We start from the raw sequence: 22,995 nt of genomic DNA on the forward strand, positions 1-22,995 counted from the left end.
CAGGAAGTCAGTGATACCAATCCACAGCTTTGGGCAAATCAGGACTAATACGAGTTAAAGGTTTGGCCCAAAGTGCCTTCTGTCCTTGGGTTGGACACCTTGGCCATGGAAGGGTAGGCAATCACCTGTGGGCTTTCTTAATTCTAAATAATTCTACTTCCAATGTCTCCCCTACCTAGAGTGGACTAGAAACTTCAAGAAGGTAGGAGTTTTGTTCACCGTTGTGGTCAGTGCCTGGTATACGGTAGGTGCTTAGGAAATACCTGCTGGCTGGCTGACTGAGACGGGCCCACCTCACTGTCACTGGCTCCTGCAGAAGTTGGGGCCCAAAGCAGGTGTTATGAGGGCAGGTGCAGAGTGCGAATCCCAACTTTGCCGCCTACTGCGTGCATGTCCTTGGAATTGGATTTGCCGTTTTTGAGTCTCAGTTTCCCTATCTGTAAAATGGGCATTACAGCAGGATCTGCCACATCAGTGGGTGTGAAGACTGAACAAGATGCTGTTCAGTGGCACAAAACGATGATGGGCTATTGAGTACTATTAATGCTAATATTTGGGGAGTGGGAGTGATGCTGCTACAGCCCCCCTCCCTAGCAGCTGTCAAGGAGGGTCAATGCTCAGCGAGCGTCTCTTGGGCACTTACCGTGGGCCAGGCCTTACTGAATGAAGGAACAAGTGAATGAATGAATAACGGGTAGACTGGGGAGGGCTGGAGGGGAATGCTCCCCAGGCTAGGACAGTCGCACTCTTACACTTACAGATGAGGAAGTGAGGTCCGGAGAAAAGAAGGGGCTGGTCCAGGGCCCCCCCATGAGTGGCCAGCTGGGTCAGCATTGGAGTGCAGGCCCTGCCTCCCAGCCCAGGGCTCCCCCAGCAACTGTGCCTTCCCTGGGGCAGGACGTTTAAGCCCACTCACCTTGGTAAGAAAGAATGAAGCTTCCTTGAATCCCCAGGCCTTCACCATCGATATTGGGATCCCAGATCTTAATTTGCCTGAAATAATAAATGTGGTCAGAGACCACTGGGCTTGGGGTGGGATTGAGCAGCCATGGGCAGGGAACTCAGGGCCCAGCACACCCAGTTCGGACCGTCCCTCCTACCTCTGCTCAGTTGCCCTCTGGCCCCAGCACCCACCCAGCCTCATCTCCCCGCCCCATGCTTCCAGCACCAGCTGCTGGCTGCTCCCAAGGGCACCCCTCACTCCTCTCACACTTCTGCTAAAGAGCCATCAGGGGCTCCTGTCATTCACAACAGAGGTGTCTATTCTAATAAAATAAGTGAAAAAGAGGTAGTTGGCGTAGGTTACTAATTCTCCCCACCCCCGCAACCTGGGGCTTAATCAGAGTACGTCTACCATTTCTCTCAGCTTCCTCCACTAGTAACACAAATAACAACGCAAACATCAGCAACGGTTAAGAGATGTTGAGACCCAACTGTGCCAGGCTCCTCCTTCAGCCCCTTATAAACATCATCTCCTTTATGTGCCGGAGGAAGGTACTTTTATTTTCCCATTTTACAGATGGAGAAACTGAGTTAGCATGATAAGGCAGCTTGTTTGAGGCCAGGTAGCCAACAAGAAGGGGAATCAGCCCTTGAACCCAGGTCTCCCTGAGGCACCTCGAATGTGCTCTAGCTGTTTACAACTCTGTCTCTCTCCCGCCATCAGCCCTGTGAGGTGGGGACATTGCCTGGTTCACCTTGCATGCCTAGGTCCTGCACTAGTAAAGGAACTGGCCAGGGAAGTTGGAGATGGAAGAGGTCATTTCTAGTTGGGTGACCGGGAAGGCTTCCTGGAGGAGGTAGAATTTGGAGTAGGCTCTGAGGATGGATGGAAAGTGAGATGCAGGCAGGAGGAGTGAAGCACCCACCCTCAAAGCCCAGGGGAATGGGGGATGAATAGCAAAGGGACGCACTGTTCTCGTTTGGCAGTAGGACAGAGACGAGGATCTCAGTGGTGGTGTTTTTCAGAAGTTCAGGCTGTGAAAGAGAGGGGCATTGTTACCCTGGCTGAGGATCCAAAGTCCCCCAAGCCCTACCCCTTGGCCAGAGCAGCCAGGGAGATGCTGGAATCCCAGGCTCCTGCCAGTCAGAACTGAGGGTTCCCGGGACCAGCCAGGCCAGGGCCAGTACAAATCCAGCTGGGCCCTGAGTCCCAGGGCATGGGAGCGGGTGTTGGGGATTAGAGGGATGCACCCCCCACCCTCAGGGGCTCCACTGCTGTGTTCTAGCTGAATTTGCCCTGAGGGAATTTCACCCTGTTTCCTGAATTTTGACTTCTCCAGTGAAGTCAAAGTACTGATTTTCATGCGGGAACCTCTCCACTTAAAAATTAGCCAAAACCAAAAAAAAAAAACAAAAGAAAAAGACACAAAACATGTGGACCAAAAAACAAAACAAAAAAAACCATGGCAGAAGACAGGATTCAGCCAGTCTGGGATCTCTGATCCACTCTAACTCAGCTGGGGAAACGGAGGACCAGAGGGAAGGGGCTATCCAGGGTCACTGAGATGAGTCTACGTGAGCAAAATGAGATTTGCAAAAAGGGAAGGGATATGTTTTCTCATTAAGAATCAAGATGTTACAGAAGAAAAGTGAACGTGTATCTGTGAGTATGCATGTGTTCTCAGCCATGTCCGGCATATGGCAGGTGCTCAGTAAACACCAGAGTGGGGAGGTTGGACTTTGTGGCTGATAATGTGGAGAATGGCCAGCCCACCATGGGGCTGCCTAGGGTGACCTTGTTCCAAGCAAATCTTGGTCAGTGTCTCTTTTTTTAAATGGACCATCCTGGGCTGCCCCTGTGCCCCAGGGACAATCTATTAATACTCACGCGGAACAGGCCAATGCTTGAGTTCATCAAGTGGATCCAATCAGAGCTGCAAAGGAAGATGCCCTTGAGAATGGCCTCTCAGAGGCTCGCTCATTCATTCATTCATTCAACAACTATTTATGGAGCACCTACTATGTAGGGTTGGACTTATCCCAAGAGGCTCCAGTTAGCAACCCCTGAACTCCCTTTGGGGTAGCAGGAGGGCTGTGGGATGTGGGGAGAAAGTGGGCAGAGGTGCAAAAGGCAGCTGGAGAGCTGTGCTTCCTGCCTGGGCTCATGGGTTGACGGTCACTGCCACTGTCTTGGAGTCCTCCAGGATGGGCTGAGGGGATGGTGCTGGGCATGCTGTTCCCATGGCCAAGGTCAGCCTGTTCCAAGGCTGCTGCAAAACCACTCTTCTTTCCTTCCCTTTCTCTGATGTTTGGTCCCCAAAGCGGGACAGTCCAGACTAGGTCACCTTTCTGCACGTTCCAGAGTAGCCTTTACTCCATGCTTATACCCCAGAGGTTCAAAACACTTGGCGTTTAAAGCAACCCACTGGTCACAAGGTGAGACAATGATTTACATGTTTACCTGATTTCATTAAAGTTGAGCATAAGTCGGTCATCCTTGGTGTAAAACTGGGCTTCTGAGCTGGCTTCCTGCAATGAGAGAAGCCCGTTTCTTTCAGGGGTTGTGTCAAGCACAGGGGGAGAAAGGCTCTTCCAGCTGATGTTGCCAACCTGATAGGATATTATCAGCTTGGGGCACTTCCATGAGGGGCTAATCTCTCTGAGGATGAAGGCAGAAAACAAAGTTGCCAGATGGGAAGAGAAGAGTGAAGATGACATTGTTTGAGCACCTGGATCCAGCTATTTTTGAAGCTAGACCATCTGGACTTCTCAGTTACATGAGTGAGTACAATTCCTTCTGTGCATGTGAATTAAGTGTCTGCCCAAAGAGCGTAACTATTAAAGTCACAGGACCAGAGCTGGGCCTCCAGCTGGGTGACAAGAGTGGTAGAAACGGTTAGGAAAGCAAGAGGGGTGAACAGGAAAGGTGAACAGGAGGGTCCCCCAGGTTGCTGCTCATGCCACAGACAGTTGAACTCACGATGCCCAGGGTAAAGAAGGGGTAGTGGGCTTCATTGGTGGCGAAGACTTCCAGCACGATCAACTGGGCCACCTTGGCACTGCCCTGGTCCAGAAGGAGCTCTGGGGTCTCCCGAGTTTGGATCTTCACCATCTGTGTGGGCCCCAGCTGATTCGCAGCCTGGAAGGACATCAGATCCGCGGGAGGCCTCCTGAGTGCCTCACCATGGCCCACAGGCCCCATGTAGCCCTTGCGGCCTGGGCCCTGGCCCCCCTCCTGGCCTCCCTCCTTCCTCTCCTACTCCAGCCACCGTCCTTCTCTCCGATCCTGGAGTGGATTTTTGTTGTCCCCATCTCACAGCCTTTGGTTTTGCTTCTCCCTCTGTCTGGGATACCCTTTTCTTCAGGGAAGCTCTCTCTCATTTCCTGGGTTACATTAGGCGCCCCCGTAATGCCCTCACAACCCCTAGAATCTATCCTCTGTCCACACTTGTAGCAGAAATCGCATCTGTGTACTTGATCCAGGTCGCACTGCCCTGTTAGCCTGACTCCCCAGGGGTCGGTCCTACACGTATTTCACTCCCCAGGGGTCAGTGGACAGACCACAGCAAGCACTACAGACGGCAAGTGGACCAACCTGTTCACTGATCACCTTGATGTTTGACTTCAACCGGTGGGCCAGCTCAGGAAGCTGAGGATGAGGGGAAGGCAGAGCAGGTCAGCCTGAGGGGAGAGGGGAGACGCACCTCCAGCTGCCCACTGCCCGGATCCCCAGGACCCCAGAAAAGCTGGGTGGGCCTGATGGACCAGGCCCCATGACTGTCCCTGGTGGAAACCAGCCCCTGTGTCAGCTGCTGTGGGGCATGGGGTCCTCACTGGCCTGGACTTTTACTGCGGGTTGTTGGTGGTTGTGGGTCTTGGGCAGCTCCCCGCTCCCCGAGGACATGGAGACGTGAGCCAATTCTTACTATAGTCATGAATGTGGTTGCCGGTGACCATTCCCCTTTTCTCATCATACTAACTTTGGGCCAACCCTTTCCCCCTCCGGGCCTCAGTTTCCCCATTGGTCACTCTAGAAGAGGTGGTACACTCCAGTTGACTGGTGGTGGTTGTCTGCTGTGCTGGGTTGATAAGGATTCCGAGACCATGTCGGCATCTAGGCTCACTAGTAAGGAGGATCCTGATCGATTAGTGAGGTCTGCCGTGAGTCCCACAGTGGACAGCAGGGGCACGACTGCTATCCTTAGACCACTCACTATCTAAGATGCCCTTTGACCCGTTATTTGGTAGAGGAAGCAGGTGTATCAGGTTCCAGAGGGCAGACCTAGGACTGGCGCTGGATGTTACAAGGAAATTCGCAGCTTTAGAGCTCTATGTCAGAGGCAGGTTCTGAGAGGAGGGAGTGAGCTCTCTATTACTGGAGGGATTTAAGCTGAGCCTGACAGGGGATTACTGCTCAGAGGCTTAGGGCAGTCCTTGAGCCCCCTCAATTCAGGAAATTCCCATGATGCCGCAGAGGGGGCCCCATTCTCTCATGCTGAGACTGACCACATAGTCCAATAGGACTACGATTTCCTCTGGAGGAAGCAAGGCAGTTACTGCAGCGTTCACCACATCCTGCCTCACAGTGAGGCTGAAGGGGGTGCTGTCCAGGTAGGGCACTGTTAGGGAAATTGCAGACTTGTTGAACCACTTGGTCACGTCTCCATGGGAGTCCAACAACTTGGCCTAAGAAGACACAAAGCAGACAGTTGGCTGGGGACCTTAACTCCAAAAACTTACCCAATAACGACCTAGAAGAAAATGACAGCATTCAGCCTGTTTCCCTTTGTGCCTTTGCTGACAGGACGCTTAGCCTGGAATTCAGTGCCTTCCCTGAGGTGATGAGTGATCTCACGTGGCCGGCAACGTCTACTCCTCCAGCACCCCTCAGTCTGATTTTTTAAAACCTAGATGTCTTCTTTGGCATTTAGGTTTTGACTTCTCAGACACCTCACGAACCCTTTGGATGAAGGGAAAATTCAAAATTGCAACAAAATTGATGAAAATGTTTGATTGCTGCCATTTCCCAAAGGATCCGTGAAAACTGCGCTGGGCCTCCTGCTGTCCAGGTTCGCCTGGTCCTTCAGGGAGCCCAGCTCCAGTATGAGCATGCGGCCCCACATTTCACAGAGCGCTGACAGTTTCTGGCTCCTCCTGTCTGCCAGGCCCTGTGCAGCCTCACTCTGTCTTCCCCTTTGTGACTAGTACTGTCTGCATTTACAGATGAGGAAACTGAGGCTCAGAGAAGTGACAGAACTTGCCCAAAGTTACACAGCCAGGGAGTTGTGAAGCTGGGAGAGACACTCAGGTCTGTGTGATCTCCAGGGATGGGTCTTGATCCTGGGCTCTAGTTTCAAGGTCATCAGATATTTGGGGTTTGGCAGGGGCTCGCCTCAGAGGAAGGCCAAGAGCCCCAGTGCATACGCTGGCCTCTGACTGGGAAAACCAGAGGCGGAGGCCAGGTTGCTGGGGCTGATGCTCTGTGTGTTGCCCTTGGATTCCACCTGCTGGGGTTCCTCCATCAGGATGGTTTACATGGGACAGGTTCGGCCCGTTGAGTTCCTAAATCAGCCTGTGTGTCCTAACCGTGAGTGGTGTTTTCTCCCCTAAAACAGACCCATGGTGTTTGGTCCTTGGCAGTCAGAGAAGGACAGTGGTGTCTCCACTTTCCTTTTGAGGTCCCATGACACTCACCCCCAGCTCGAGCTGGATGACATTACCCTTGATGGCAGGAGACAGAAGGTCAAACTCCAGGCGGTCAGAGCCGAGGGAAACGGGCACTGCTCGGGGACAAGAAGAAAGTTCTGTGAGGGAGGAGGGCAGTATTGGATGGGGCGCCTTGGGGGCTGCTTTTGGCTGGAGCTGCATTATTGCCTGGGGGTTGGTAGGGAGGAGAAGGAATAACGATGTTGACAATGAGAATGATGATGAGAATGACATTTATTGAGCATCTGTCAAGCTCCACGTGCTGTGTTAAACCTTTACACTTACACTTTACACTTACTTAGTCTTCACAATAACCTTAGGAGGTGGGTCCTATTATTACCCTCCTTTTACAGATGGGGAAACAGGCTCAGAAATGCAAAATGACTTGCTCAAGGTCATATTGTGAACAGATTTGAGCCCAGTCGGTCTGATGCCAAGGTCCTGGCTTGGAACAAGACTGAACTATTATTTATAACTCTCTACCTCCTCCAGGGGACCGTGATCCGCACCCCTCATCAGGACAGAGTACCTGATGATGCACACCCATCTGTGCATTGGATCGCTTGTGTTCGCCTGAGGATTCCCCACTTGGCCGCCAGGTGGCAGTGGTGTCTCACCTGCCCTGGCTCCTGGGCCGAGACTGGGGAGGGCTGCTGAGAGATAGGTTCAGGGACAGGCAGGGAGTGAATCCTTGGACCACCTGCTCCCCTAGGGAGACCTCCTGCCCTGCCCCTGAGGAGCACAGGAGCCAGACAGACTTCTGTTCGAGCCCCAGTAGCCTTGGCTACTCTATTCCTACCTCTGAACCTCAATTTTTCCCATCTTAAAATAGGGGTAGATACCATAGTAATACCTGCCTCATGGGTTGTACAGGACTGATCCCTATTTAAGTTGGCTCATATCTGAATTACACCAGACTTGGAACTTGCAGAAGTGGGTTCAAGCCTTCTCCTATCATTAATTTCCTCTGTGTGCTTGGACAAATGACTTAGTTTCTCTGAGCCTCAGTTTTCTTAGCTGTGAAGTGGGGTGATGATGGCTACTTCATGGAGTTATCTGAGACCCAGCCCAGTAGGAGCTCTTTGGGTGCTCACTGCGAACTGATTCCATTCTCCTCTTCCCCTCCACCCTGGTCACCCTCTGAGTGAGCTTCTTCAGATCCCGAAACAGTGGATGGTAGCATTTTCTTCTTCCTGCTAATTCCCACTCTGAGACCTCTGAGCACAGCACAGTTGTGAAGTCGGGCAGAAGCCTGAGTCTGTCCAACCCTGCTATTCTTGGGGAGGGAGAAATGGTCTCCTTCCTGAGCACACATCTTGCCTCTTCCCCTGTTTTCTCTTTTCTAATAGCCCACAGTAACTGCTGTCTCATCCACACATTCATTCGTTCATCCATTCAGTTCCTGTTTGTAAGCCCTTCTCTGTGCGGGCAAAGCGCCTATGTGCCTGGAACCTCCCTGGGAATAATCCTCACTAATAATCTTGTGAAGTAGGGATGTAGAAACCCCATTTTACAGATGAGGAAACTGAGGAGGAGATGGAGTGGCTTTCCCAAAGTGACAGAGCCAGTCAATGGCAGAGCTGGTATTTGAACTGGGAAATCTGACTCACATAGAAACTTGCACATAGTAGGCCCTTGTGAAGTCACAGATGTGGTGAATTCCTGTCTGCTCATCTTTGGGAGGGATTCACGGATGCTCATTGCACTTGCTGCTGGGCTAAGTTGCTGCTCAGGCTTGACCTGGGAGGCCTCTCCTGGGCAGAGCCAGGGTGTGGAGGCTGGCTCAGCAGTAAAGGAAAAAGGTGGGAGAGAGCAGAGCACCTACCCCTCACCAGGTGCAGGAGGTCTGCATGCATGTCCTCAAAGGCCGCCTGGATCACGGGACACAGCTGCAACAGCACAAATACAGAGGCTCCATGATCGGGGGGCCAGAACACAGCTTCACAGCGACCCGTGCCTGGCCCACCCAGCCCGAGCCCATGCGTCCATGGCCAGCCAGGCTTTTGTCCATGAGATTGAGGGCTTGGTGTTGTGTCCACTCCAGTCAGCCATCCCTGCCGTTCAGAGCCCACCCCGGCCCCCGGCGTCGCCTGGGTTTTTTTGCAATGGTTTGTTCCTTACCCTATGCCCAGGGGGCACCTAGCCGGCCAGCTGCCCTCCCCATCGCACTCCTTGTGCTGTTCACGAGAGCCCATGTTTTCCATAAGAGGGAAATGGAGAATGCATTTCTTCATTCACTTACTTAGTCGACTGAGTTCCTTCTGCACGTCAGACTCTAGAACAGGGCAGGCAAGGCAGACCCAGCCAGACTCGTGCACAATCTCTGTGCCTTTTGTGGGTTTTAATTCCAACACATCCTGTTGCCTACTCAGCTCTTCTTTCCCTAAAACAGCTAGCAGTTCTCAGCAGGGGGCTGATTCTTTTGCCTAGGAGATACTTGGAAATTTCTGGAGACGCTTTTAGTTGTCACAACTTGGGGGAGGTGTTATTGGCATCTAGTGGCTAGAGGCCAGGGAGGCCACTAAACACCCCACAGCGTGTAGGACAGCTCCCACAACAAGGAATTCTATGACCCGAATGTCGATAATGTGAAAGGTAAGAAACCCTGGCCTCACGTAATCCTGGCCTCGCCTGTTTTGCTTAAGGAGGAGGTTAAACCTCTGACTCACTTGCTCGTGGGACTCAAGAGCCTTGTTCTCGGACGCCTGGGTGGCGTAGTTGGTTAATCGTCCGACTCTTGGTTTTGGCTCAGGTCGTGATCTCAGGGTTGTGAGATCAAGCCCCACGTCGGGCTCAGCACTCAGCGTGGGTTCTAGTTGGGATTCTCTCTCCCTCCCCCTCAGCCCCTCCTTCTCATGCTCTCTCTCTCTCTCTCTCAAATAAATAAATAAATCTTAAAACAAACAAACAAACAAACCCCAAAACCCAGAGTCTTGTTCTCTGTTCTAGGCAGCCCGTTTTCTAGGTCAGTGCACTGAGATTTTGTCATTTGTCTTAGATACAACATCCCCAGTGAAAGAATCTTCTGGTTGACCACCCACTGCTACTCTTGAGAAAGAACAGTGCACTTTGAGAAACTTTTTCTATGAAAGTTTTCTATGAACAGTTAACTTTTTCTATGAAAAATCCATTCCCTGCTTCTAGCTGCTTTGCCAACCCAGAACCCAGGGTTGGAGGACTTGGGCTTGGAGACCCCCAGCATTCGCTACCAAGGGCTAGCGTGTTCCTCATGGGAAAGGTGTTGCTGGCAACCTTGGCACTGTCTCTCACAATTCCCCTTCTTTCACTTTCACCAGTGGCTCTCAACCCTGACTACACATTAGAATCCTCCAGGAAACCAGCTAGAATTCCCTGGGATACTAAGGCCCTGCCCAGCCTCATTACATTAGAATCTCCATCAGGATTTGTAAAAGCTTCCCCAGGTGGTTCTGATGTGCAGCTAGGGTTGGGACACACATATTTCCACTGAAAAGGGCTTTGGCATTTTCTAGATGGGTTCCTGACAGATTTAAACATGGTATGCCTTTTCCCTTCATTTCACTTAAAATATTCATATGACCATTGTATCAAATCCACTGACTCATGATGGGAAACCATGGTGATTAATGGAATGCCCGTTTTCTCATATCATTCATTGCACTCATATACTTTCACCCTCAAAAACAGATATTATCCAAACAGCATTTTTATGCTCTATTTTCTAGTGGAAAATACATTTTTTAGCTAGTGAAGTATGGTGCCAATTAAAATATGATTTTGCTGGAGGCTGGGAAAACATTTCCAGCTGGGCCCTACTTTAAGAAACTCCCACCTTTAGGGGCGCCTGAGTGGCTCAGTCAGTTAAGTGTCAGACTCTTGGTTTCAGCTCAGGTAGTGATCTCCAGGTTGGGAGATCGAGCCCTGCTTTGGGCTCCACGTGTAGTGCGGAGTCTGCTTGAGTTTTTCTCCCTCCCTTTCCCCCCGCCCTTCCCGACTATGCTCTCACTTTCTTTCTCTCTCTAAAATAATAAAGAAACTTCCACCTTTAAATAGAAAAAAAAATTCTTAAAAAATACCTCATGTAAGAAAAGACAAATTTTACAGAATTCTTCACTTTCAGATTCCTTTTAGAAGTCTCTCTGGAATGGTGTAGTAAAGTACTAATATGATGCCGCTATTATAATAATTATGAATATTATACAGTGGCATAGAACATAAGGAATATCAAATTATATTGACACTGAGCACAGCCACATACAAAGATGAATGCATGTGGGTGGAGATTGGAAGGCATATATATACAAAAGAAAAAAATGGCTGCCAAGTTAAGGTGGAAGGATTATGGGCACTTTTCCCCCAAAGTCGTTTGAGTTATTATATCATCTTTTCAATCCAAAAAATGTTATTATAAAAAAACATTAGTCATCTGACAAGCTGTTTCGAACCCCAGGAGGCCCACTGTGGTGAACCCATCTTGGAATTTACAGTGGAAAGCAATGGTCAAAGTTATAGTTTTAGTTCCCCTGTGACATATAAGGGACATATAAATTGAGATTAACTTGTGTTTATTGACTCAGAAAAATAAATCCAGCAGGGCCTGGTGGGTGACCGGCCCCTGAAGACCACAGGTTGATGTGACACAGCGGTATGCTAGACCCAGCTCGGACCACTTTGTGAGGGCCAAGTGTTAAATTTTCAGGAATTTCTGAGCCATGTGGTAAACCCAGACAGTTTTAAAAATTAAATTATATAAACTTATGACTAAATAAGTTATACTAAATGCAAAGCTAATGAGAACTCAAAACTCATTACTTCCTAATTATTTTGTTATATTTTATTCTTCCCTATTGCCCTTGAGGTTATTTATGTCAGTTGCATCTGGGTGGTGGAAACACCATACAATAAGGTGCTGCTCTGTGTTTCTTACCAGCTCTGCTCAGTGACCTCGAACGAGTAGCTTGAAATTGTCGTTGGAGCACGAGTTTACACCAGAGAAATCAGCAAGTGCTACAAATCAGGGTTCCTTCCACTCAACCTTCCCAGAGCCAGTTGTTAATAATTTATCAGCACATCACTGTTCAAGGTCTCCTGGGTGACTTTTGGCAGTTCCATTACCTTTACCTCAACGATCTACTTAAAGAATGGTCAGGCCCAGAAGTTTCCCACTCAAGGAGACGCAGGGCCCTGAGCACCAGCTCGCAGTTCCACCCCAGCCCCACAGGGGGAGCGATCTTTGCAGGCCGAGAGGCCCTGAGTCCACTCACCTGAGTTTTCACCAGCTCGGGCAGGGCTGGCACCAGGAGGCTCATGACCGTGTGGGCTAAGGAGTTGACCAGGAAGGAGAGCCTTCCGGAGAGGAGAAGGGGAGAGAGATTAGGAAGGGTCAGAGATGACGCTGTTTTACCGAAGGGAAGACAGACGGCCCAGGGGAAGAAGGCGCTTGCTCAAGGTCACACAGCCTGTTCCAGACAGGGCTGGGGGTAGAGCCCCAGCCAGGTGTGGATGGTGGCAGAGAGTTCTCAGGGAGTAGAAGCTGGGGGTTGTCTTTAGAAATGCGTGCTGGAGACTGGGACGATAGCGTTGGCATTTCTCCCCATTCTCCCGATAAGGAGAAGTGGAGGGAAGCGCCGTGCCATGTGCTGAGTGCTTATGGCCGTAGCCAGAGCTGTAGCTCATCCCCTCACCGTGGCCTCCAAGCTGAGCCCCAGGGATGCAGGTCACCAGCAGCACTCGGACAGTAAATGAAGGTGATGCATTTGCTTGACTCCAAAGCATGTTTTTACCCAAAGCTCCACTCAGGCCTGCCCGAGGTGGTTTGAGGGGCCCTAGGAATGCGGCTCCTCTCCACCTTCAAATCTTTGCCCCACTTCCTGGCAGGATGCCTGAAATCCCACCATCCTTGTTTCTGCCCTTGATGTCTTGAACTTTCTTTGGCATCACAGATTTCCCGAAAGGAGCCCAGCTCAAGAGCCAGGAGGGATCAGTCCCTTTCTTTCTCTGGGCCTCAGTGTTCCCCGTCACCACCTGGCTTCCCTCCCAGGCGTGCTGGGAGCCCGGCGGGAGGTGGCCACACTCACGTATGCAGCAGGCTGATGCGCAGGCTCCCCGGGATGTTGGAGCAGCCGTCGAGGACGAGGTGGGTGTGGCCCCCCTCCCTGGTGTTCACTTGGATGATGGCTTGTACCTCTGTTTCCATGTGTATCTCCACGATGGTCTTGACCAGGGGCCTGGGAATGGATGTGCCCGCACTGTCTCAGCCCCAGGTCGGAGCAAACCTGCTGTCTATCTCAGTCTGCAGGTTCTCTCCCCTCCCAGCTCCTCTGATGGCTTCTCCTCATCTCCCCCGGGTGTCACCCCACCAGGTTCAGGTTTGGGATTCCTGTCCCGGTTTAAATCCTCTGTCAACAGTTCCCAAACTTATACCCAACTCCTTGCCCAGATGTCTTACAGGTGCCTCAAATTTAACACGTACAAAACCAAACTCTGGGGGCACCTGGGGGGCTCAGTCGATTAAGTGTCCAACTCTTGATTTCGGCTCAGGTCATGATCTCAGAGTTGGGCTCCGAGCTGGGCATGGAGCCTGCTTAAGATTCTCTTTCTCCCTCTACTCCACCACCCCCCTCTTGAGCACTCTCTCTCTCTCTAACACACACACACACACACACACACACACACACACACACTGAACTTAGGCTTCTTCCCCAAACCTGCTCCTCTCATGATCTTTCCCGTCTTGTTGCTGGCCACTCCATCCTACCCAGGAAAAGCCCTTGGAGTCAGCCTTGACCTCTCTCTCTTTCTCCAGCATTCAATCCATCAGGAAATCCTGTTGCCTCTACCTACCTCTGAAACATATTCAGAATCTGACCACTTCTCACCACCTTCCTGCCCCCAAACCTTGGTCCAAGTCATCTCCATCTCCCCCCAGATTATAACAGGTGCTTCTGGATGGCCTCTCTGCCTTCAAACACAGCAGAGGCCTTCTTTAAAAGTTCAGTCATGTCATGTCTCTCCTCTGCTCAGAATCCTCCATGGCTCCCATTTCACTCAGTAAAAGCAAAGTCTTCACCTTGGCCCACAAGGCCCCACAAGGACCTCACCTCCCACCATTCTCCCTCTCTCTCCCTATTCTCTTTGCCATCCTTTGGACAAAGCAAGTGCCTCAGGGCAAAGGACTCTTGCCTCAGGACCTTTGCACTTGCTCTTCCCTCTGCTTGGGACTCTCTTTACCAGATCCTGTGTGGAGAAAAAGGGCAATGTGTGAATGAACCTGTCAGGCCTGCTGTATCTAACTGAGGGGACACTCACGTGTTGAGTCCAGCCACCATGTCCAGGGGGATCTTGACCGCCAGCCCCTGGCCTTCATCTGAGGGATCCACCTGCAGCTGCAGGACGTTGGCTGAGGTGACTTTCAGCCTGGATGGGACACAGGAGAGAGGAGATTCATGCCTCATGCTCAACTGAATATCATCCCCGAACTGGCCCCCTGACTCTTTCCTGTCTCCCCTGGTGCCCAGCCAGGGGTGTCCAGCGAGCAGCTGGACCTGAGCCCTGTCCACTGACTCCTCCCCAGCATGGTCTGGCCCCCAACCCTCCCTCCACCACTGCTAAAAAGGCTTCCATGGCTCCCTGCCTCTTAAGAGATGAATCCCAGATCCTTGGGCTGACGTGGAAGACCCTCTGTACTGGCCCCACTGACCTCTCAGTTCCATACCTTGGGGTCTGAGTGACTCTCACCACCCTGTGCCTTGCTCAGGCTGTTCCCAATCCCTGGAATGCCATTTTCTTCTTGTCTCCTGCTGAGCATGGAGTCACTGGCTCACCTGCTGCCTCCACTGAGAAGTGTCACTTTTCCCCTTCACTGTCCTTCCCCAGGCAACCTTCCTCTGGGGTCACCCCGTTAGGGTTCCTGTGTCGCTCTCTTATGGTTATTGTTAACTCCTCTGGGAGCTCCTGAGGGAGGGACTTTGACCCGTTTTTCTTGGTCACGCAGAGTTGACACCAACTGTTGCTTGTTGACTGGTCGATTGAACATGCCAAGTGTGTCCTGGGCAGAGGGGTGGGGAAGGAGCTAGCGCCCAGCTTGGTCCTGCTCCACTTACCAGATGATATGGTTGAGGATGGAGTTGACCACACTGCCTATTATGGGGATGCCCCTGGCTGGCTTCTCCCGTATGGTGCTGAGCAGTGGCAGCTGCTGGAGGATGCTGATGGCATTGTGGTCTTTCAGCTCCTGTGTCAGCCCTGGAGGCAGATCCCAGAGATTAGGGGCCAGCAGGAGGGGCGAGATGAATGGCTTGGCAGTGGCTTCAGGCCTGGAGGTGGCATCACCCAGGGCTGCCTGGACCCGGACATAAGGCCAGGGGATGGATGGCTCCATCCTGACCATCTACTGTGGAGATGTGGCTTTGAGGATGTTGGTCCAGATAGGTCATTTGCACATAAGGACTAAGGTGGGGGCATAGGTGGGACCATTCACCCCTCTGAGCATTGCCAGCCTCTGTGGGAGCATTGGCCGGAATGTGGGCATATGGGCCTGCATCCCTCCCACCAGCCAGCAGCAAACCCTCTGGAGCCAAGAGGCAGGGGAGCCACAAGGCTTTGTTGGGGGCTGTTTTGCTGCCAAAACATACTTGCTAACAACTCTCTGACACCCACATCATATGGGCCTGTTGTCCAGAGAGCCTCGGGTGCTGAGCTGAGATAGGAGAAGCCAGGAGTCCTGGGTTCTGGTCCCTGCTGGACTTTTCCCCTGGCAACCAGAGCCCATTTGGCTTGTGTGAAGAGCAGGTCAGAAGTGCTGGGTGCTCCAGAAGCAGCTCTGGAAGCAGCCTGCAGCCCATGACTGAGGGGAATTGGTGTATAAATACCCCAGCTCCCTCAGCCCTCTGGCAGGATGACCTGGGTATGTGTCCCCCACCGTGTCCCAGAGTCCCCGTGTGTTGCTCCTTTGCTCCGTGATAATGGAGGTGGGACTTGTAAATATTCCTCCTTTGCCAGCTGGCAAAATGTTAAGCCTTGTCAGTGGAGGCTCTGGAGGGACATAAAGAAGGATGGGGCCCAGTGGAATCATGGAATTGAAGGGAGGATCTTAGAATCACGGAGTCTTGAGATCATAGGCACTCCCAGCCTTTACAACTCATCCACTTGAGTCTCACCCTAGAGCTGGGATTCCAGCTATGCCTTGCACACTTCCAGTGATGGGGAACTCCCTCCCTCCTTTGGAGGGCTGTTCCACCTGCCCTCTTGCCTTATGGTGGTGAGGCCTGGGTGACCGAGATTTGCTTTTTTTTAGGGGGGTAGAGGGAGAGGGAGGCCCCCCAAGACTTACTTTCTTTGATGATTTCTCGGCCGAGGCTAAGAACTGCAGGGGGATTGAGGGTGGCTCCAGCCAAAGTAGCTGCCAGCAAACCACAGAGGAGGGTGAAGGTGAATGGGCCAGCCATCTTTTTGGGGATCGGTGAGCAGCAGGTGGCAGGGGAAGGAACCTGGGGTGAGCACAGGTGAAGGAACCTGTTAGCTGGGCAGAGAGGTCAAGGGCAGGCCCGCCATGCCTGGTGACTGGGGGCACAAAGTCCAGAAGAGGCTGTTTAGTGAAGTGGTTAAGAGTGTGGGCGGTGAGGGGCGCCTGGGTGGCTCAGTCATTAGGCCTCTGCCTTCAGCTCAGGTCACGATCCCAGGGTCCTGGGATTGAGCCCCGCATCGGGCTCCCTGCTCGGCGGGAAGCCTGCTTCTCCTTCTCCCTCTCCCCCTGCTTGTATTCCCTCTCTCGCTGTCTCTGTCAAATAAATAAATAAAATCTTAAAAAAAGAAAAAGAGTGTGGGCTGTGGAGCCCGACCATTTGGGTCTGTGTCCTGCCTCTGCCGCTAGGTCTAGTTGTATGGCCTTGGACCAGCAGCTTAGCCTCGCTAGGCCTCAGTTTTCTCATCTGGCAAATGGGCATAATGAAGCAGTGCCCTACTTCATAGAGTCTGGCACTTAAAACCCTCCATAGTCCAACCTCAGCCAACTTCACCTCCTGCTTATTTCCCTCTTGCTCTATAAGGTTCCGATCATTCCAAACTGCTTGAAGTTCCCAGAACATACCCCGTTCTGTCCTGTTGTCTGTGCCTTTGTCCTAACTCTTCCTGCTTCCTGTGGTGCTTTCCCCCTTCCTTATCTGCCTGCTGGACTCTTATTCATCCTTTAGAACTCTGCCCACACTTTCCTTTCTCTGTCAAGGTTTCCCTCTCCTGCAGCCAGAGACCCTGGACCAAACTTGGAGAAGTGTTGCCTTAGGGGCTGCTGTCTGCCCAGGACAGGACGTTTGGATGCAGGAGGGAAATGCGTTTTCAGGTAGGACACCAAGTGGCAGGAAAGCTGTTTGCCTGATACTAAGAGGCTTGAGAAGGAAAGAGGTGGTTTCTTGGAGCCGAGGAGAGAAAGGCAGAGAGAGGAAGAGGCCTGTGGGTGCCTCCTGGCAGAGGACCTTGGGGGATACTGGTTCCTTGGCTGTTCTGTCCCTGCCATGGAGCAGAGCATCAGCCCCTGTAAGCTGGTCCCGAGGTCTCCAGCTTATAAACCCTGGCTCAGCCTCCAAGCTCCAGGGAAGCTTCTGCCTCCTGTGGACTGTCCTGCTTGGAGGGAGGGAAGATGCTGAGCTGGAGCTCTGAGCCCTTGCTTGGCTCAGCATGTGGGTTTCTTGTTGCCAAAGACAAACATGGCATCTGGATGACATGTGTCTCTCAGCAGGAGCATCATGAGCTCTCTGAGACACTTGCTATCGTGATTCAACATCTGTCTACCTGACTGGGCTGTGAGCTCCAGGTGGGGCGTGTTGGGTCTAGCTGTTCCCCATTGTGTCCCAAGCACCTGCCATAGTGCGTGGCACACAGTGTGTGTTTAATAAATACATGGTTGCTGGATGAATGAATGAATGAATGAATGGCCTCTGGGAGCCCTGGAAGAATGGGAAATCTAAGCCTGCTACACTGAGCACGTCTGGGCCATGGGGACTGAGAGTGGAGGAGAAATATCATGGGCCTCAGGGTCAGATAGACCCGAGCTGGAGGCCTGCCTCTACCACTTGCTGTGTGATCTGGGGCAAATGACTTACGCTCTCTGAGCCTCAGTTTTCCCATCTGTAAAATAAGGGATAATTATAGTACTTATATCACAGGGTTCTGGGGAGGATTAAATGAGCCACAGGAGCTCAATGAGTGTTAGCTATTATGATCACGACAGTTGGTATCACTAATACTGGGGTCAGAAGGAACCACCTTGCAGTCAAAGCCAGAAGACAGAGGTAGTGCCCTGCGCCCTGCTCTTCTGCCCAGGAAGCCCCTCACCTCCACTCCATGGTCTTTTTCTTTCAAGCACCTTGACCCTATTTGCCCTTCGTTATCTTTGCACACCACTCTGTCCTCTGATCAGAGCTGCTCAGGGAGCCGACGGTATGGTAACATCCCCTCCTGGGGAAAAGTGTCTCCTCCCCAAATCCAAGCACCATATACACATTCACCACATCATATCCCACCTCCTGGCCTTTGCTTATGCTGTCCCCTTTCCAATGGGATGCCTTTCTCTCTTCCTTTGTCCAGCCAACTTCTGCTTGGCTCCTCAACTGGCATGCCACCTCTTCCAGGAAGCTTTCCCTGACTGCCCTTTACCACAGTGTCCCTGGTCTTTCCTTGAGCACAGCATGTACCACACTGGCCCATACTGGGAATAACCTGAGGGCCAGGTTAGTCTGATACTCTTCCTTGTCCCCAGAATCACCCCAGCATGGGCTGGGCCCAGAGCAATTGGTGTGTGCAGGGTGGGTTTATGTCACTGGGATCAGGTCAGGGAAAGACTCAGCCAGTCCAATTCCTTCATCACTGTTCTTTGGTCTTCTGGGCGAAGGGGGCTGAGTGCCTCTCTACCCCTGGTCCTGACCTCAGAGAGTCCTAGTGGACTAAGGGAGCTTACCTCAGGCCCAAGCCTCTGTCTTGCTCTTGACCTGACTGCAACAAGTGTCTCCAGCTTAGAACCTTCCTGGAGCCCTAGGCTTTCAGCCCCTTTCTTACACTTTTACCTGGACACGCCGGAGTCCTCAGTCTGCTCCTCTCCTCATCTGGACAGTGGGTCTGGAAGTCTAGCCTTATATCCTGCGCACCCCAGTCTGGGAAGTCACCCTTTGCATTTGGGGAGGACTTGGGCTGGGCTGAGGTCTCCAAGGTAAATATTTGTTGCTTCTGGTGAACCACATCCCTGCCTGGAGGCAGCTTCCTGGGGTTTGGAGAAAGGAGGGTCTGGGCCGGCAGGAGGGGTGGGCGGGGCATGGGGGCAAGTGGCAGAGGAGCCTGACCTGGCACAGTGTGGCCTGTGGAAGGGGCTCCCTGCCTTCTGGACAGAGTCACTCCCAGGGGGACGCTGATGGGGACGGTAGCAGTGACGATGTTTTAAGCACCTACAACATGGCATGTGACGCCCCGGGCCTTATGTTGGTCATGTCAGTGGAGGCTCATCCCCACCAGAATCAGGATCATTATCCCAACGTGACCATGGAGGAACCCGCCTCGCACGGTCAGCAAATGGCGGAACCAGGATTCAAACCAGAACTCGGACTGCAAAACCTATCTGGGGATGTCTCTACAGCTTGGCAGATGCACAAGGTCCTGGCGACAGTCTGGGTCCAAGTCCTAGCTCTACCATTTGCATGCTGTGTGACTTGGGGCACATTCCCTGGCAATGCATTCCCTAACCTTTCCAAGTCTCAGTTTTTCATCTGTGAAATGGGAATAGTGGTAGCACCTACCTGCCAGTGGGCTAAGAGGAACACGGTGGACGCGCTTAGAGCACAGGTCCCAGCACAGGGTATGTGCTCAATAAATGTGAGTGGTTGTTGCTGTTGTTATTACTGCTTGTAATAGCGTGGGCCTTTGCAGAGAGGTAATGATGATAGTTAGGTCCAGATAATTGACCCGGGGGAAGGAAGTGATAGCCTTGTGCATCGCTTATTCCTAAATGTATCCAAGGATACACATCTCCATTAATTAATTCCCTCCAGAGAATAGGTTTGAATCCCATTTGGGTCGCTTTGCTGTGTGATCCTGGGCAAAGTACTTCACCTCTCTGGGTCTCAACGTCCTCATCTGTAAAATGGGGATAATCATAGCTGCTCCCTCAGAGGCTGCTGAGAGCATGAACTGAGGTGTGTGCTCACATAGCACTTAGCAAGTGCTTTTAGTCATTCGTTCTGCAATAATTAGTACCCACTTGGCCTTGCCTCTGCCTTCCGGAATCTCAGTGAATAGTCGTGGAACGAATGAGTAATGAGGCATGGCTGTGAACCAAGGGAACAAATGAGCGGTCCCCCAGGACCCCAATCACCCCCCCCGCCTGGGTGCAAGCCTTGCCTCTTTTAACCTGCACAAGTCACTCAGAGGTGGTGTCAGCAGCCCTGGGTTCCCAAGGGCATCTGAGGCTCAGAGAGGTGACCGACTTGCTCCAGCTCCCGCAGCCAGGGCTGCCAGAGCTGGGACTTGGGTCCAATCTGTCTAGTCCCAACCATAAGCTCTTTACCACCCACTGTCCTTTCCCTCCGTGACTCCAGGTCAGTGTCCAGGGGGGCGGGGGAGGCAAACATGGCCTCTGGATATGATCTGGGGAGTCATTCTTGCTGCTCTGCTCCAGTCTAGAAGCTGGGCTTGTGGTTCAGAGCTGAGCGGTCCATTGCTGAATCCTGTCTCCACATGCAGTGGGACAGAAGAGGGACACTGAGTGCCCTGAGGCCCCTCAGTGTGTGGCCTGGCCCTGGTCAGTCTCCCCTTCCTGGAGTTGTCAAAAGGAAAAAGGTGAGAGCATTTGCCATCCTGCCATGTGTACAAAATGTACCAAACGCCTGAAGATGAGATGCTCCGCGGGGGGCGGGGAGGCCTCCTGGTAGGGAACTGCCGGTCCCTTGGGCGCGTCTCCAGAGAGGCGAATGCCTCCTCCTGAGCTCCCCAGCTGGTTAGGTCTGCTGCCTGGGGACAATGCCCCTCTGTGGGAGATCTGAGCCCGGTGCCAGGGCCTGGGCCTGCATCAACTCCTGCTTCCTGCCGCTTGGCCCTGACTTGCTGGGCTCAACACGCACAACTGCTCTCTGTTGGCCTGGCACACCTGGGAACCTAGAGCCAGCGGAGCCCTGTCCTCGGTGTCCCTCAGTTGTCCCCATCAGGCTGCTGAGGGACTTTTTGTCCCACCCTTATGTCTTTCCAGCACCCAGGGCCTTGCTTGTGCTGTGTCCTATTTCTGGAATGCCTGGATCACTCCCCCGAAACATCCATCTTGCCCTGTCTGGGCAGTAGGTCAGGGGGTAGCCTCTGGAGTCTGACAGATGTGGTTCAATCCTTGTTCTTGGGTTCATCAACTGTGAGGTGGTGGGAAAATCGCTTTTTCTCTGTGAGCCTCTGTTTCCTCAGGTATAAAACAGGACTGTTTTGAGGGTCACATAAGATAATGTGAAATACTTGGGACGTCAGAGAACTCAGTAAATGGTAAATGCTACCATTATTACTGGAATATTAACATCACTGATCTTTAAGGCTTAATTCAGAAGGTAGGGTCTGCATAAAGCTGCCTGACTCTGTCCTGATGTCTTTGTGCCCTCCTGGGGGCCCCCAAAGCACCAACTATTTACTCTCTTAGGGGTTTGGATCCTCTTCTGCCTTGAGAGATGTCCACTCTATCCATCCATCCATCCATGCATTCCGTCAATCCATCCATGTATTCATTCATTCATTCATTCATTCATTCATTCATTCATTCATTCCAGTCTCCTCTCTGGTCTCCCTCTTTCCACCCTGAGTCCCGCCTACCAAAATCCACTTTCCACGCAACAGCCCAAGTTAACTTTAGAAAAATGACTCAGACTTTGTCACAGCTCTGCGTGTTAAAACCCTCCAAGGGCCCCTGTGGCTCTTGCATGAAAAGGCAAGCTTTACAAGGTCCTGCATGGTTGGCTGCTGCCCCCCTTTCAGCCCTCATCTCTCATCACTTTGCTCCTTTCTCCTCTCACTCCTACTCAGGGCCTTTGCACGTTCTGAGCCTTCTCCCAAGAGAGTGGTCTTCTCCCAGCTTGGCTCCTTCTCATTCACCAAGTCTCAGCTTCAGTATCCCTTCTTTGGAAAGGTCTTTCCTGGCCACCCTTGCTAAAAAAGGGCTCTTCTTGTTCTTCTCTCTCACAGCCACGGATGGGGGTCCTCCCTAGCACTCCAGTCTGAAAACTCAAGTGTTGTCTGAGGCACCACGGTTCCACAGATCATGCCAAGAAGAGGGGCCAGACCACAGTGCAAGCAGATAGCCAAGAACCAGTTGTACCACCCTCGGGACTGCTATGTGGAGGTTTCTGACCCAGATCGAGGTGATAAAGGATCATGGGCAAAGAAGGAAGGTCTGTGAAGATTTTTTTTTTTTTAAGTAGGCTCCACACCCAGCGCAGAGCCCAATGTGGGGCTTGAACTCATGACCCTGAGGTCAAAACCTGAGCTGAGATCAAGAGTGAGGTCAGACACCCAACTGACTGAGCCACTCAGGTCCCCTGTGAAGATATTTCTGACAAGACGGCTACAGCTGTGGTCCCTCCTCCCACTCTCCCAGTGATGAGAGCAGGGGTGTCTGCCCCTACGGCGGGCCTAGCGGGAGGGGGCTTTCCAGGGACCATTTAGGGGCTTGAGGGGTATGTCCTCTGGAGTTGGGGCATACAATGGACTGGATTCTATCTTTTTCCTGAGAGAAAGAGGCTGATGAGCTGAAGTCATAATGGGCAGAGTTGCTTCTGAGGAAAATTATGGCTCTGAACAGGGTCAAAGCTTGTGTGTATGTTTTTCCAAAGACCCTGCAGGACAGCGATCTGGTCTGGCACTGGTTTAAGTCCTTTGCAACACCCTTTCCTGGGCAGGTGAGGAAAGGTTTCCAGAGAGCCAGAGGTTGGGGGTGGCACGCAGGGTGGTCAGCCATTGGAAGAGCTCTGCCCTCGTCTGGGGTTGCAGCTTGAGAGGCCTGGCAGGAAGGTTTGAAAATCCCCAGGAGGGTGCCCAAGAGAGCTCTAAACATTATTTGGCTTCCCAGAGACTAGAGAGCCATCTTGCAATATTATCAGCCAAGGGAAATCTGCCCCCTTTTCCTCTCCTTTCTGCCTGTGCTCCATCCTGGATGCAGCCAAAGAGAGAGGGAAAAGGTATGTGTGTGTGTGTGAGAGAGAGAGAGAGAGAGGGAGAGAGGGAGAGAGAGAGAATATGAGCACGAGCCTCTCCTCCCCTAAGCCAGTCCATAGAAGCCTTGGTTAGGGGTGGGGAGAAAGTGTGAAATCAGAGAGTTAAATCAAACCAGACACACAGACATGGCAAAGTGTCAAAGTAGAA

The 22,995-nt window shown here is 52.1% G+C and overlaps 2 protein-coding genes across 2 annotated transcripts in view; one reads left to right on the plus strand and one right to left on the minus strand.

Moving 5' to 3' along the window:
* Positions 1-22,006, plus strand: part of CDK5RAP1 (CDK5RAP1 mitochondrial tRNA methylthiotransferase) — a 105,516-nt gene extending 83,510 nt beyond the window's left edge. Inside the window, exon 14 of the mRNA XM_081832990.1 lies at positions 21,820-22,006. Within this exon, the coding sequence (XP_081689116.1) occupies positions 21,820-21,855 (36 nt within the window). The 3' untranslated portion in view covers positions 21,856-22,006. The remainder of the gene's footprint in view (positions 1-21,819) is intronic.
* Positions 581-16,538, minus strand: BPIFB1 (BPI fold containing family B member 1). The gene is made up of 14 exons (XM_031029329.2): positions 15,959-16,538; positions 14,730-14,871; positions 13,936-14,043; positions 12,705-12,854; positions 11,892-11,973; positions 8,474-8,537; positions 6,637-6,722; positions 5,449-5,628; positions 4,538-4,591; positions 3,923-4,081; positions 3,404-3,471; positions 2,831-2,876; positions 1,914-1,977; positions 581-993 (listed from the first exon to the last, which is right to left on the minus strand). The coding sequence occupies exons 1-14, from the start codon at positions 16,071-16,073 to the stop codon at positions 755-757; spliced, it is 1,557 nt and encodes a 518-aa protein (XP_030885189.2). The 5' UTR covers positions 16,074-16,538; the 3' UTR covers positions 581-754.
* Positions 22,007-22,995: the final 989 nt, after the last annotated feature.

This window comes from Leptonychotes weddellii, chromosome 10 (genome assembly GCF_054177405.1).
Source record: "Leptonychotes weddellii isolate Sample4059 chromosome 10, ASM5417740v2, whole genome shotgun sequence".
Classification (NCBI taxonomy): domain Eukaryota; kingdom Metazoa; phylum Chordata; class Mammalia; order Carnivora; family Phocidae; genus Leptonychotes; species Leptonychotes weddellii.

What these genes read in the sequence shown, in the direction of transcription:
- BPIFB1 (XM_031029329.2), bottom strand. Translation starts at nt 16,073, where the DNA reads ATGGCTGGCCCATTCACCTTCACCCTCCTCTGTGGTTTGCTGGCAGCT. An exon ending in ATGGTGGCTGGACTCAACAC is followed by an intron (nt 12,855 to 13,935) that starts GTGAGTGTCCCC and finishes ATCCATTCCCAG; the next exon opens with GCCCCTGGTCAAGACCATCG. An exon ending in CGCATCAGCCTGCTGCATAC is followed by an intron (nt 11,974 to 12,704) that starts GTGAGTGTGGCC and finishes CCTCTCCGGAAG; the next exon opens with GCTCTCCTTCCTGGTCAACT.